Source organism: Pantherophis guttatus, chromosome 5 (genome assembly GCF_059756535.1).
Source record: "Pantherophis guttatus breed Tessera chromosome 5, ASM5975653v1, whole genome shotgun sequence".
Classification (NCBI taxonomy): domain Eukaryota; kingdom Metazoa; phylum Chordata; class Lepidosauria; order Squamata; family Colubridae; genus Pantherophis; species Pantherophis guttatus.
In genome coordinates this window covers 60,337,773-60,353,455 of record NC_142067.1, presented here as the reverse complement: position 1 = coordinate 60,353,455, position 15,683 = coordinate 60,337,773, and the positions used below count along the sequence as shown (strand labels likewise).

General features: G+C 32.9%; 1 protein-coding gene across 22 annotated transcripts in view; it reads right to left on the bottom strand.

Annotated features, from left to right (window-relative positions):
• Positions 1-15,683, bottom strand: part of CASK (calcium/calmodulin dependent serine protein kinase) — a 294,102-nt gene that overhangs the window by 86,490 nt on the left and 191,929 nt on the right. For 11 of the 22 annotated variants that reach the window (XM_034423848.3, XM_034423849.3, XM_034423852.3 and 8 more), the window contains 6 exons: positions 12,234-12,251; positions 7,970-8,091; positions 6,396-6,473; positions 5,121-5,201; positions 3,278-3,466; positions 2,515-2,593 (listed from right to left, as the gene is read on the bottom strand). In XM_034423848.3, coding sequence (XP_034279739.1) covers positions 2,515-2,593; positions 3,278-3,466; positions 5,121-5,201; positions 6,396-6,473; positions 7,970-8,091; positions 12,234-12,251 — 567 coding nt within the window. The remainder of the gene's footprint in view (positions 1-2,514; positions 2,594-3,277; positions 3,467-5,120; positions 5,202-6,395; positions 6,474-7,969; positions 8,092-12,233; positions 12,252-15,683) is intronic. The other 11 variants (XM_034423850.3, XM_034423854.3, XM_087895205.1 and 8 more) reach the window with 1 other exon arrangement.

The window sequence follows — 15,683 nt, the reverse complement described above, 5'->3', positions numbered from 1 at the left end:
ACTGTTTTAACATGGAAAAGCAAGTACAGCAAATAGAGATGAGAACAGATATCTCTTATTTATTTATAAGTTTATCATCTTTTATAGACAAATACTATTTTCCAAAATGGCTCACATCTATAATATTACAAAGACAGTTTCAGCTGTTGTATGTATTTTTTTTTTTGTGTGTATCTTGATATTATCAGAAAAAAGTGGTAATATTTAAGAGGTTTTATTTCTTGACCAACAGATTTTGTTAGTAATAATTGATATTATGTAGATATTAGGAAAAAGGCAAATAACTTCTTATCTAGGCAATAAGTTGCAAAGAATTGGTGAATCATGAACAAGGTATACTGAGAATAAAACAAGAAAGAGAATACAGACCCCATAAGACATTGTTAACAAATGAAAGATCAGGAAGAAAGATGGGTGGTTTCTTTCCAAAGGAACATTAACTCAGAAATATCTACTCATAGCAGTAGTGGGTTTCAAATCCCGTTGCTACTGGTTCGTTCATGGGTGTGTGCACGTGATGCTTCTGCGCATGCGCGGAGACGTCCAGGAGGGTGGGCAGAGCCTCCCGCCACCGCTACCGGTTCACCCAATCCGGGACGAACCGGTAGCAACCCACCACTGACTCATAGTATGATAATATTTTAATATTTTGTTAGCAGATGTTTATTTCCTCTTTTTAAGAGTAATGTACAGTATGATTGGAAAGAAAATAAAGCACTGAAAATATAATTAGCAAAGTAAGAAAATATACTGTATGAAATCAAATTGTAGCAATTGGAAAACATGGATATTTCTGAAATAAAGAAAACTTCAGCATCTTAGGAAAAATGTGATTATTACTTCAAAATTTAAAAGGTTAAAGAAATAATATCAGTTTAGATTATATAGTGGTTACACCTATTCTGGGAGATGTCAACTTTATATAAGCCCTATGATTTTGAGATTTTCCTGGATCTTGTAAATTAAAGATCATGCTTTGTGTATGAAGGAATATATTAAAAATAGGACAGTATTTGTCAATGGAACTTTTTGGAAAATGAAATCTTAACAAAATATTTTAACCATTTAACCATTATATTTGTAAATTGATTAAAATGTTAACTATGTGGGATAATTTCCAGTTCAATGTGAAATAACATAGATTATAGTATAACATAAACAAATTGCTGTTTTTAATTAAGACTTTGAAAACCTTTACTGAATAGAACAGAAATTGAGAGTTTATGGCATAAAGTGGTCATGGTGGTTCCATTGGTTATCAGAACACTGGATACCATACCAAAAAAATCTTGGTACTCACTTACTACTTAAAAAATCTATGCATTGACAAAATGTCTATATATCAATCACAACAGGTCGCAATGCTTGAATTTGCACGTATACTACATTATGATATCCTAGGTTCTTTGGGAATTTAATGTATATGAAGGCCAACACCAGCTAAAGAACTGGCACCTGTGATTTCATATTGTTTTGTGTAAATAATAATAATAATAATAATAATAATAATAATAATAATAATAATAATAATAATAAAAATTATATTTGTCAATGTTAATGCTGCAAATAATTATTATACAGATAGCCACTGAGCTTTTTCAATTGTTGTATAAATTGATGCACCAGTAATCTCTTGATTGCTTTCCGTAAAATATGTTCCTCAAAAGCATATCTAAATTAGTTGAGAATATTCCAAATGTATAAAAGTTGATGTTCAAAATTTCTTGTGTTCCTTCTTTTCTGCAAACTTGGTAATCATAAAATCATCAACTAAAGAGTGGATTTTAACAAATATATTCTAATAGTGGATAGCATCATTTCCTCTCTAGTATTCTATCTTTTTAAAGTTGTCCCATCAAATATTGGAGCAGAATTGTTCCAAGTTGCCCAGAAGATAGGTTCAGGAGCAAATGAGTTTAAATTATAAGGAAGTAGATTTTAGTTGAACATTCAAAATTAATGCTTAATGAAAAAGTTGTTCAGCAATGGAAAAGACCTCAATTAAGATACATATCATAAATGATCCCAACAAACAAACATAGAGAGATTTTTAAAGGCAAATATTGTCACATAATATTTTATTTATTTATTTTAGTAGGTCTACTCAATGTTCATATTTTCATTTAGTCTTGGTCACTATTCTGGAGTTAAGAAAACACTGGCTTTGAGGATACAAGATTTCCATGTATATTCTCATAATAAACCCATACATTTCTTGGAAAATGAATTACTTGCACCATTCAGGCCAGGTAACTAGTGATCTATATACTTTAGATGATATTGACAATCTGTCCATCTTAGCAAAACATTATTCAATTTTCTTTGCTTGTTGAACTATTGATACATGACTTGAGTAATACCAGTAACAAGACTCAGTGATGCAAAATATTATATTATAGACAATATATGATTTTTGACACTAAATATTCTAATGTCATTTAGATTCCATGTCTGAAAATTTAGATAGTATCATATAAAATCTGTGTTGTTCACTAACTTTTATATTTACGTTACCTTGCCTGTGAATCATTCCTCCGTGCATAATTCTTGCTACAATGCAATGATTCAGTTCATTCATTTTTAAAGTGATTCCCTAAAAGAGATAAATTAATTCAGATAATGACAATAAGATTTTTCAGGCATTGATCCAGCTCAAGCATTTTAACATTTATGGAAGTAATCAGAGCTGTCTCAATTTACCACCACTATATCTATTAACATTTTGTTTCAATTTACAAAAGCACTGCCCAGAAATCATATGCATACTTCTTTTATCATACCCCAAAGAAATATTTTATTACCTTATTTGCTCTTTAATAAATAACATTGTGAACTGTTGTACAGAAATGTTTTAAAAAGCTGTAAGTGCTTCCAGAGAAGTTATTCAAACAGTAAGTGGCTTATGAATTAGAACATGCATCATCTTTTGAGAATGTGCAGGAGAGAAAAAATTGTTGATGGAGGAAACACTGTTTAGGAGACGGCAGATACAATACACAGGATACTGAGAAGAAAGTCTAAATTTCAAAATTAAAATTATTTATTCATATAGTTTGTATATTATTTCAACCTAACTGAATCAACCTTTTTCTGATATAATCTATACTTATTTATATTTTTAGTACAGGCTTTTCTCTGGATTTTTAAAACTTAATGATCCTTTCATTTGCCCAAGATAAATTGATAGTATTACAAAAGATAAATTGTAAATTTGATATATGACTGGATATATCTTACTCAGGCTTATAAAATTAAATAACAAAATTTATCTATTTACCATTGGTTCATCTGTGTTTTTTTGGAACTGAACCAATCGCACTCTTGTGACATTCTCCATGTCCATGTCTCCATTTATGCTTTCTGGAGAATCTCCATTTAAATATGGAGATGTGGGAGGTGGAGTAACTCTTAATGCTTCATCACTGTAAACTTCATGTGCCACTACATCATGAGTTTGGAGTAAGGCCTACACAAAGATATAATTTTCATATTTTGTTATCTTTTGTATTTTATTTAATGCAAAAAAGCTTAAATTAATTATAAAGAGTTGAAAAACTTCAAGCTATTCAACCATAGTTCAACCCAAACAACATATGCTATATGACGTTCAGTTTTCCTAATAGTAATAACAGTACACTAATATCTCAATTATATATGTGACAGGCATTTATATACTACTACTCATGCAATCCTAGTCTACTAAAGAAAAGATACACAAAAAGGAACTGTGTCCTTGAACAAAAAAATGCTGATTCTCTGAAAGTCCTTTATTGTATTGAGTTTCATTGTGTGTTAAAAAGGTCTCCATAAATATGTAAAAGAATCCTTTCTTCCAAATTTATTCCTCTCCTATTTTTAGAGCATTCTTTGCTTCTGAAAGGTAACAATTCAAAAGGAAAGTATGCTTTTCACAGTATCTAAAATTACAATGTCTAAAATCATAATGTCCACTATGCAGAAGTTAGCATGTTCATAATTATTTCTGGTAAAATTTCATCAAACCTATTTTCAGTATTCAATTCAATTAAAATTTTAGTATTTTCAATACTTACAGTATTCATTTTACTATTCATATAAATGTTTCAGGAGTTAATGTAATTTCTAATTTTGGATTATTAATTGCAAAAATTTTCCATGTCATATGCAGTCATGCAAAAAAAGTTCTTCATTTATGATTCTTCGGAAATATTTACAATCAAAATTGTGAACTTAACATAATATGTTGTTGATTTAATAAAATTAGCATAAACAAATTGACATGAGTCAAAATCAATACAAAAAGGACCTGTTTTCGTCTCTGTGAAGAAAAACAAGGCAAGCTTTATTTTTCTAAAATTAAAGTTGAGCATATTGATAAAATAAAACTGTCAGGCTAGAATCAAAGTCATGTTCCTCTTATTAGACTAAAGTATCAGAAAGTGAGTTCACTGAGTGAGAGTAGGCTATTTTGAAAGCATTGACTAACTATGGGGCAAAATAATTTAGATAAGAATTGACATTGCTGTGTAATGGAATACTGTAAGACTGTATCATTAAACTGAAATCATTAAAGGATAAACTGTCCTGTCCCTATGATATTCTTAACTAAGATTTTATTTCTAATAAAATTTAGAATCCATAACTGGATTACAGGTTGAGCCATCTAAAATACCTGTGGAAATTCCAGTAAAAGAAAGGCCTGGCTAATGTCAATAATTGTTATCTTTTTGGATAAAATTTTTATTTTAACATACTGTCATATTTGATTTATACATTACTTTATTGTTATAGGACTCTGAAGGATGCATATAAATGTTTTAAATAATTTAAAAAACCTATATTTATAATGCATTTTCTATACCCATAATTAATATATTGTTGTTTCTATCCATCATCCATTGCAATCAATGGGAAATATCCATGCCAAAGATATTAGCTTCCTTAAGTCCAATTCAGTGTTGAGCATTGGGACAGAAATAATTTAAATATATGAACGTTCAAAATTCATTCACTGAAATTCAATGAAAGGCTGTATATATTTCTGAGTAATTATCCCCCTTTCCCACTTTCAGATAATTTTTTTTTCATGAATCTATTTTCTATGGGAAATATTAAAAAATGATATCGTAACAATCAGTTACCATGAAATGAGGTTGAGTTAAAATACGTTTAAGTTCTTTTGCATCACTATTTTCTTGGTAACATGAAATTTCTTCCAATACCTGTAATGCATAAGAGTAGATATATGAATAAAGTTCAGTAACAAATAAAATCATATTTTTGAGTCATGAATTCCAAAGTAAAAAGTTTGAAAGAAGTGATTTATTTTCACTTCCCAGATTGGCTTATGCTGCAAGGAAGACTTTGATAAGCTAGTAAAGACAAAGCTACATCCATAGGAATAAATACAGTGTATATAAACCAAAAAATAGGGCATGCAAGTTGAGGCAGTTGCAATTTCATTCACTGATGATTGCAAAGAAGAGGTGAGTACAGGGCAGTAATACATGGTAGATAAAAAAATAATCTATGGGTAGGTAGCTGAGGCAAAAAGGGAATAAAGTTTGGAAGGGCAAATTAGCTATAAGAGGAAAAAACTCAGGAAATGATAGAAATGTAAAGGAGGGAGGTGGTTGTTTTTTTGGGTTATCCATTGTATCTTCACTTGTGAGACTATTGTTACTTTGCAAGAAGTGACAAGAAGTAAGCAAACAATGTAAGAAACTGAGGTGGGAATGATTTCTTTGGTTCTAAACATCTACTTTGTTAAAAATTATTCTTCTGAGTCAATACTGATTCCTGGAAACTGTCTATATTAGTCCCTGCAGTTTTCTGGGCAAGGCTATAGTCTTTTCTAGTGTTGAAAGTAAATATTAACCAGTTGCCAAGCATTCAAATTTTGATTATGTGATCATGGGGATGCTGCAATGGTTGTATGAAAAATGGTCATGAATCACTTTTTTATGTGATGTAACTTTGAATGGTCATTAAATGATCTATTGCAAGTCAAGGACTACCTGTAACAAGAGACTATGGGTACAGTGAAATGGATGGTTAGAAATGTATGTAAAGAATCTTGAAACATTAGACATGAGTATTTGTTTATCTCTTCAATTTGTTTCCTGTCTTTTACCTAGAAGATACTCAAGACAGATAAAAACAATGTTTTAAAAACAATGACGTAGAAAAATGTTAAATATAATGAAACAATGAAACTGTTAAATGATTTAATCTTAAAAATTTTGGCTAAATAGTTTTTTTTTACTATTCTAAAAGAAAAAAAAATAGAGGCTTACTGCAACTACTGAGGGGCTGTGCAAATACACAAACACATATACATGCATACATTTCATTTACAGATTTAAACTATTATTAAATTTATTAGATTATTAAATTTAAACTCTTTTTAAAATTACCTCTTTGGCTCTCTGTACAGCATCACTTGGAGGATTTCTGATTTGTGGTGAAGATTTTGTATTAATTTTGTCATAGAGCTGTAACAAAAAAGCACAACATAATATGAATATATTAAAAACAAATTTGCCAGCTTGTTTTATAAAAGATCTCTGAAAATTTCACTTAAAAACATCAACACCTGTTGTGCTGTAAATCTAATTTTCTATAGATAATTGTAGAAAATGTAACCATTTCATTTTTTCCTGGCATTTATCAACTTCTTGCCTGTTTATGATGCTTCATATAAAGACACATCAGAAATAAGCAATGTTACTTAATCATATTTTCTTGCTAGTAGCAAAGAGGAGATTTACTGTAAATGCATTTCTTAGTATTTCTATGGAGGAATATTTCAATATACCCAACTTCTTCAGACATAGTTTAAAGAAATAAACTCGCCATGCCAGTAATGACCTAACCCTCACCTATAAAAGTTGTACTAGGGTGACACTTAAATAACAGATATTAATGTACAGTGTGCCTGTCAACACTGTGGAGGTGCTGTGACTAGCTGCCACATATCAGGTTCTGAATCACATAGAAACCAATGTATATGCAGTCACTACGAAGGCCTGTGTACTGCAAAGTACTTATTTATGATTTTATTTTATTTACTCTGGTTTATATACAACCCAGAGTTACTGAATGGTTTATAAATGCCATACAATGGTATTTAGTTTACCATATAAATTAAAATTATAACAGTAAAAAAACAAGAACAAAATATATCTACTACCCAACCATCTCCTTCATAACATCGTAACTAATGAGACCATGAAGACCAGAGGTGTAACTTAAGATGTGATTCCCAAATGAAGTACAAATTTTTTTCAAAATTTAAAACTTAATAGCAAGGGCCCAATCTATATATCCAGAGGAGAGAGATATTGCCAAAAGGGCATGACCATGGGGGCTCTAAGGATTCTCTTGGCTGTGGAACCATCAACAAGCTTGCAGTCACTTGTTATGTAATGTTCATTGGGAGCAGATGGTCCCATATATATGAAGGCCCTAATCCATTTAGGACTTTAAAGATGACTACTGGAATCTTGAATTGTAAAACATTCAATGTAGCTTCTATAATAGTAATGTTACATAGGTGAACAGAGGCATGTCTATAACTAGTTCTTGAGTTACTCTGGCCTCCAGTTAATGCATACATCCAATTTAAAATTGTGATTTATAGAAACACCTAAAATATTCTAAGTAATAATCTAATATGTGTTTATTTTTAAGATTTTGCATTATTTTAAGCAGGATACTTATGAAATTATTGTCAAAGTACATCTGCAGGCATCTTGTATTTATGCTACTTTTGTGAAAAAATATTTGTAAAGCTTGCTCCGTCTCAGTTTCAGGGAATTACTGAAGAGATTATACTGAAGGGAATCATTTTCTGTCTTATCTGCAGCACCAAACATACTGCTAAGTTCTGCCCTAAGTTCTATTAGTTTGGTTTGATAATTCTTATTTGCTTTATTTTTTGATTATAGCTAAAATTAAACAATCTTTTTAAAAGAGAAAAAATACTTACATCTAGTAATGTATGAAGATGCTGATCTTGAAAAACACTATGCAGAAAGTCTAAGTCTTTTTCACTGCAATCTGTAAGTGCATGAATTTCTTCTAGGCTGTCTAACACCTGTGAAACTGCTCCTATTATTAAGCACAGGGAGAAAGAAAAAAGAAAACTAATCATCATAAATTGATCATATTTCACTGTATCCACTGAGTAAAATATGAACATTAATAAAGCAATATTCTTTTCAATGAGGAAAGTATTTGAAAAGGAATGTGTGAAATGAATTTAAATTTAGCTTTTAAAGGAAAAAAAGGACAAAGTTTAGTGCCTACCATCTGTAGAATGGATGACCTTGAATATATAGCTGATCTTAAAGAAAGAATTCAACAACCATTATGAAAATATCAGCTTAGTTCAGACAGACAGGAGGGATTTAGGAAGAAACTAAGATTGCCCTACCTTGATTCTCTTTAGTATAAGAGAATAGAATCTGTCAGACTTTCAAGATTCTATTATTATATCCCATAATAATAAAGCAGAGTTGGTACTTTTGCAGTGTCTGTTTTCTGATTCAAAGGTCTGACATAATATTTTGAACCTGATTGTATCCTTTTGAATAAAAATGCTATAAAATGATACAGAAAATTAACAGTATCATGAACATATCATATTTAATCATTTTGCAAAGCAAAACAAAAGAACTTCCTTGAAAAATTTTCAGAAGAGAATTCTTAATTTATAAATCCCAGTTATGAAAACAGGAGCTAGAAACTGACCTAGAAAACTAATGTGACTTTGCAAGCAATTTCATGCTGCATGACTGTATAATAAGCCTACTAATGCTGATTAAATCAATTTGGAAGTTCCAGATAGTAAAAACTGTGAAAACAGAGCATAATTGGGGAAATTTCTCACACATCTGAGAGAAATTAATTTCAAAAACTTGAGAGAAAAGTTGGACTATAAAAATGTTGAAGGAAAATAAAAATTCAGAAGGATAGATGAGTCAGAAAACAGAGGACATAATTGAAAAAATTATTTAAAGGAAATACAGATAGTCCTCCACTTACGACCACAATGGAGCCCAAAATTTGTTATTAAGTGAGTTTTGCTCCATTTTACGAGTTTTCTTGCCACAATTGTTAAGTGAATCACTGCAATTGATAAATTTAATAATCTAGTTGTTAAGTGAATCTGGTTTCCACATTGACTTTGCTTGTCAGATGGTTGCAAAATGGGATCATGTGACCTAGGACACAGCAATGGTCATAAATATGAACAAGTATCTGAATTTTGATCACATAATCATGTGGATGCTGCAAAGGTCGTAATTGTGAAAAGTGGTCATAAGTCACTTTTTTCAGTGCTGCTGTAACTTCGAACAGTCACTAAATGAACTGTTGTAAGTCGAGGACTACCTGTAAAGGGAACAGTACACAAAACAGTATGGCTATACCAGGAAGTTTCTAATGCGATATGACTTAATCCTAAATCAAAACAAAACATCTTTGCTATATTAGGAGCCAGAACATTTTCACAGATGACTTAGGACCAATGTATATAATTATTTGGGGGCTAGAATAACATACAGATTATTTTAAAAAATAAACCTGCTTTTATAGTTATTATGATTATCAACAGTTTCAATGTGATTGAGCTTCTCTTCTGGAATGGGTTTGAAAAATGGGGATTCAACAAGTAGCTGTTAAAAGGGGATGTAATTTTGCAAAAACTGTTATTATTGTGAAGAAAAAAACATATTGTTACATATTCAATATGGCTGAATTTTGATTATGATAAAACCTTTGATGTACTAGTAGTCTTGTTTAACAGAAAAAGACAAATTCAAGTGATGTCTGAGACCTGTAATATAACAATAGGTTTTTCAATCCTGTAGGGAGAAGCATCTATGAATTTCTCTGCTTGTTTTGCCTACTCCACAAGGGAATTTTAATTAGGATTAGTAGAAATAGTGATAAAAAGTGAGACCTGAAGCACAGGATAAAGAAGTTATTAACAAACAACTTACTCTTTTAAATAAGTTGAACTATCTAAGTGAAAATATTTTCAATTTTTCCCAAAGTCATGGATTGTAATTTTGAGAAATTTGAGAGAATGCAAGACTGTTAAAATAATGGAAATGATGTCCTTATACTTAGAAAACAAGGAAAAGAAAATCCACAAAATTGGATGTGAAATTATACTAAACCAAACCAGTTTAATAAGAATATATGAGCATTTATAAAAGACAATTGCTAGAAATCAAAACAAGTTGATAAAGAGTAAATAATATCAAGTCAATCTTACTTCATCTTTTTTTGGGTAAGCATCACTGCATTATAGAAATACTATTGACACAGTGTATCTTGATTTCATATCTTTTTAACATGATTTCCTAATATTTTCTTTATATGTATCAAATTAATTGGGCAGTTGTATTGAATTACAGTAGTGCTTATTAATAGTTCTTTACAGAGGTTTCAAACAGAATATATTATAAATTGCATGTCGACAGTGAAGAAACATAGAATTGTTCTGAGATCTCAAATGAAAGACATATTGGCCATTTAAATAGAGATGATGAATAATACTTCTGATATAAAATTGGTTGAGGAATATATGTTGAAGATAGATCTTGCTAACATTTATGCCACTCATATAAAAGTTATTCATTCAAAACTATTACTAACTTTTTACAGACATGGAGATTTAACATCATAATATGCCTTTTATGGTCAGTATATTTGAATATATGTTTGAATGTGCCTCAGTTATGATCCTCTTGTTCCATCAAAGATCAAAGTCAGATCAAGAATATTTTAGATAGATATTGCACAATCTCTAGCATTACTGGTCAGTAATAAAAATGGAAGAATACTAATATTTTTAATGAAGCTTTTAAATTACATTTTGGTAAGAAAGCAAGTTAACTAATACGTGCATTAAATCATGAAATTATAAACACCAGAAAGTAATGATCAGTTGTTAATATTTGCAAATAAATATATATCTACTGTTTTTTGGGGGGGTTTCAGTGAGTCTGTTCTTCTTTTATCTAATTATTTATATACTGTTATTTTTACAAATAACTCAAGGCAACAAACATACCCAATGCCTCTTCCTCATCCTACTTTCCCACAACAACAATTAGCTTGAGAGAGTGTGATTGACCCAGTCACCCAGCTGGCCTTTCATGGCTAAGGTGGGACTTTAACTTATGCTCTCCTGTTTTCTAGTCTGGTACCTTAACCTTTTTGTCATCTTTGCCATCTTTTACTTCTTTATTTTGCCCAGAGTCACTGGGATTAAATGGTATATAAATTTAATAAAAATACATTAAAATTTGGACTTTCTATTAAAGTTACTCTTTAGTCAATTCTATTCTATTCTATTCTATTCAACATATATAAAATATTAATAATTAGAATTCAATGACAATTCCAATTTCTCTTAACTAGATCCACTGAATAACTTCATTATATGCAAAAAATGACAAAGTAACAGTTGACATTTATATTTCCTAAATCTCAAGATATGGATTATCAGAATATAAACTGGATATATATATGGCTAGAAAAACAAGACTATTTTCCATAAAGATTTATGCTTTTCTTTCTTAAAAGTGTTTATCATGAACAGTTGCTGCAACCTTGTTTGAAAAAGAATTCTTCCCTCAAATTAAACTTTTAAAACAAATAATTTCAATTGTAGAGGTAGTCCTCGACTTACAACAATTCATTTAGTGACCATTGAAAGTTACAATGGCATTGAAAAAAGTGACTTATGACTGTTTTTCACACTTATGATCATTGCAACATCCCCATGGTCATATGATAAAAATTCGGATACTTGGCAACTGGTTCATATTTATGACAGTTGTAGTGTCCCAGGATCATGTGATCAGCTTTTGTGACCTTCTGGCAAAATCAATGGGGAAGTCAGATCCACTTAACAACCATGTTGCTAACTTAACAACTGCAGTGATTCACTTAACTATTGCGACAAGGTAGGTGGTAAAATGGGGCAAAACTCACTTAAGAAATGTCTTGCTTAGCAACATAAATTTTGGGTTCAATTTTGGTAGTAAGTCGAGGACTACCTGTATTCCTCTTCTACCATGAGCATATTGAAATAAAAAATATACTATCTTTGTTCTTTAATTGCTTAGATAGTATTAAAACTAGAAAATGTTGAGCAAGGAAAAGCTGATTTAATCATGCAAAGCCAAACATAATAGCTAAATGCATAGTTTAGAGGAAAACAAAGAGATACCTACTTTCTGCAGCTAGAAGTCCTAGCAGGAAGGCAGCATTTGGACAAACAATAAATAGTATGAGGATTTCAAAACAATTGTAAAAGCTGCAACTAGAAGCATTAGCACAGCCACAACAAAACAAAATAAAATAAAAACCTATCACACTTTATTAAGTTGAAAAAATGCAGTATATGACAAGGATTTACATTATATTTTCATAGTGCTGAACATCCAACTTTTTAGTAATTATTAGTTTTGAAATTTAAGGAAGTACAAAATACTTACTGCCTGTTATACTATGTTTAAGTGAGGAAGCTCACTTATTTTGTTATATAAACAGTTAACACACATATATCACTTATATTTTAATGAATATAGGTTGCAACTGTTAATAACTTTATTGAGGTCAATTTATTAAAATCAAAAATTATACATCAATCTGTGACGTTAAAGTTGGCTTAATCATAAATTTAATATTCTCAATTAACAATTAAAAATCAATACTGCTTTTATTAAATTTGAAATGAGGACCCGGTTTGTGGGGGCAATAAGATGACTTTGTATAAAAAAGAACACCGCTTGGGGGGGGCGAAAGCCCTACTAAGCAGGTATATACAAAAGTATGAAAGTTATTGCTTAACGCATTGTAAACTGCCCTGAGTATCCGGAAAAGGGCAGCATATAAATCGAACCAATAAAATAAAATTTTATGTTCTAAAAACAATTAGTAATAACCCCAAGTAAAATTGTGATAACAATTTCAGTACTGTATATGTATTCAGGTACAATACAGGTACAAAGGCTTGGACTCTGACTGGGTAGGTACAGGCGGGTTGTCCGAGGTGTGTCTTGAGACGGTTATCTGGGATGAGTTTGACCCTGTGACTCCCGAGGACGTGGACAGGATGCTGGGGAGGTTGAATGCAACCACATGTTTATTGGACCCGTGTCCCTCCTGGTTGGTGCTGGCTACCCGGGAGGTTACACGAGGCTGGCTCCAGAGGATTATAAATGCTTCCTTGAGTGAGGGGTTCTTGCCTCCCACCTTGAAAGAGGCGGTGGTGAGGCCCCTCCTCAAGAAGCCTTCTCTGGACCCAGCTGTTTTAGCAAACTATCGTCCAGTTTCCAACCTTCGCTTTTTGGCGAAGGTTGTTGAGAGTGTGGTTGCACGACAGCTCCCACAGTACCTGGATGAAACCGTCTATCTAGATCAGTTCCAGTCCGGCTTCAGGCCCGGGTACAGCACAGAAACGGCATTGGTCGCATTGGTTGATGATCTCTGGAGGGCTCGGGACAGAGGTTGCTCCTCTGTTCTGGTCCTATTAGACTTCTCAGCGGCTTTTGATACCATCGACCATGGTATCATGCTGCGCTGGTTGGAAGGGTTGGGAGTGGGAGGCACTGTCTTACGGTGGTTCTCCTCCTATCTCTCCGACCGGTCGCAGTCTGTGTTGGCTGGAGGGCAGAGGTCGACCTCAAGGCACTTGGTTTGTGGGGTGCCACAAGGGTCGGTCCTCTCGCCTCTCCTGTTCAACATTTATGTGAAGCCGCTGGGCGAGATCATCCGTGGTTTTGGGGTGCAGTGCCATCTGTACGCTGATGACACCCAGCTGTACATCTCCACCCCAGACCACCCCAACGATGCCCTTGAAGTGATGTCCCAGTGCCTGGAGGCCGTACGGGTCTGGATGGGGAGGAACAGGCTCCGACTCAATCCCTCCAAGACTGAATGGCTGTGGCTGCCGGCGTCCCGATATAGTCAGTTGACTCCATCACTGATTATTGGGGGTGAGACATTGGCCCCCACGGAGAGGGCACGTAACTTGGGTGTCCTCCTGGACGCACGGCTGTCTTTAGAAGAGCATATGACGGCCGTGGCCAGGGGGGCTTTCTATCAGGTTTGCCTGATACGCCAGTTGCTCCCCTTTCTGGATCGGGACTCCCTATGCACGGTCACTCATGCCCTCGTCACTTCCCGCCTCGACTACTGCAATGCTCTCTACATGGGGCTCCCCTTGAGGAGCACTCGGAGGCTCCAACTGGTGCAGAATGCGGCCGCACGGGTACTTATAGGGGCGACATGGCGCTCCCACGTGACACCTCTCCGGCGCAAGCTGCATTGGCTTCCAGTGGTCTTCCGAGTGCGCTTCAAGGTGTTGATTCTCATCTTCAAAGCGCTCCATGGCTTAGGACCCGGTTACTTACGAGACCACCTTCTGCCTCCGATAACCTCCCACCGGCCAACACGCTCCCACAGAGAGGGCCTCCTCAGGGTGCCGTCTGTCAGGCAATGTCGGCTGGCGACCCCCCGGGGAAGAGCCTTCTCTGTGGGGGCACCCGCCCTCTGGAATGAGCTACCCCCAGGGATACGACTAATCCCAGACCTCCGGACCTTCCGCTGGGCCCTGAAGATTTTTTTATTTCAGCAAGCCAGGCTGGGTTAACAATTTTTTAATTGGGGAATTTTTATGGTAAGGGGTTTTAAATTGGAGAAGCCAAAGATAATTTAATTTTGTTTTAATGTATTTTAATATTTGTATTGTGTTGTTTTTAATTCTGGCTGTTCACCGCCCCGAGTCCTTCGGGAGAGGGGGTGGTATAAAAATTTTATAAATAAAATAAATAAATAAATAAAATAAAATAATGTCAGAAATACAATGTGATGCAACTAACCAATAGTATATATGAAATTGCTACCTTGAACTTCATACTTGTAGCTTATTTTTCATTTACTGTCAGTTAAAAGTTAATTAAATTCTTTTCTTACAAAATAAAATATATACAAATACAAAATAATTTCAGAAGCAAAGTACTATAAATACATATACACATATATGCAAAATAAACAGATAAAATAAAAACATAAATATAGCTAAATAAATATTGAATCCATTAATATTGTTAGTAGCACTTATACTCCCTTCTAATTTCTTCAGAAAATGTTAAAATTTAAATGACAACCATTAGCAGTTAAATTCACAAGCAAAAGGACCTATACAGGAATTGTCTTTCCTTAAAATTATAACATTCATTTATAGAAATTCTTCATGGATTGTAGTATTACATATTTTTACAGTATATAAAAATAGTAGTTAACATTTTTAATAATATAATTATTTTACATAAAAACTAAACATTTCACTCACTACAAAACAGGACTTATTTTAGCATCCCCCCCAAGATATTTTCATCTTACTCCATACTAGATAATCAGAAATTAGGAGATTAAAACATATTCCCACTCCATTCACAAATACATAATCAAATGAATTATATTTAAACATTAGATTAGTAGTGTATATAAAAGAATGATGTAATAGATCAATTCTATGCACAATTATTCTGGAGCTATCAGATCTGGGTTAGGGTGATTTCTAGATGGCAGATTTTGCCTAACTATGGCATAATCAGAAATCTCACTGTATTTAACAGTCTTAATTCTAGCCTATAGATTACATAGCCAAGATGGGC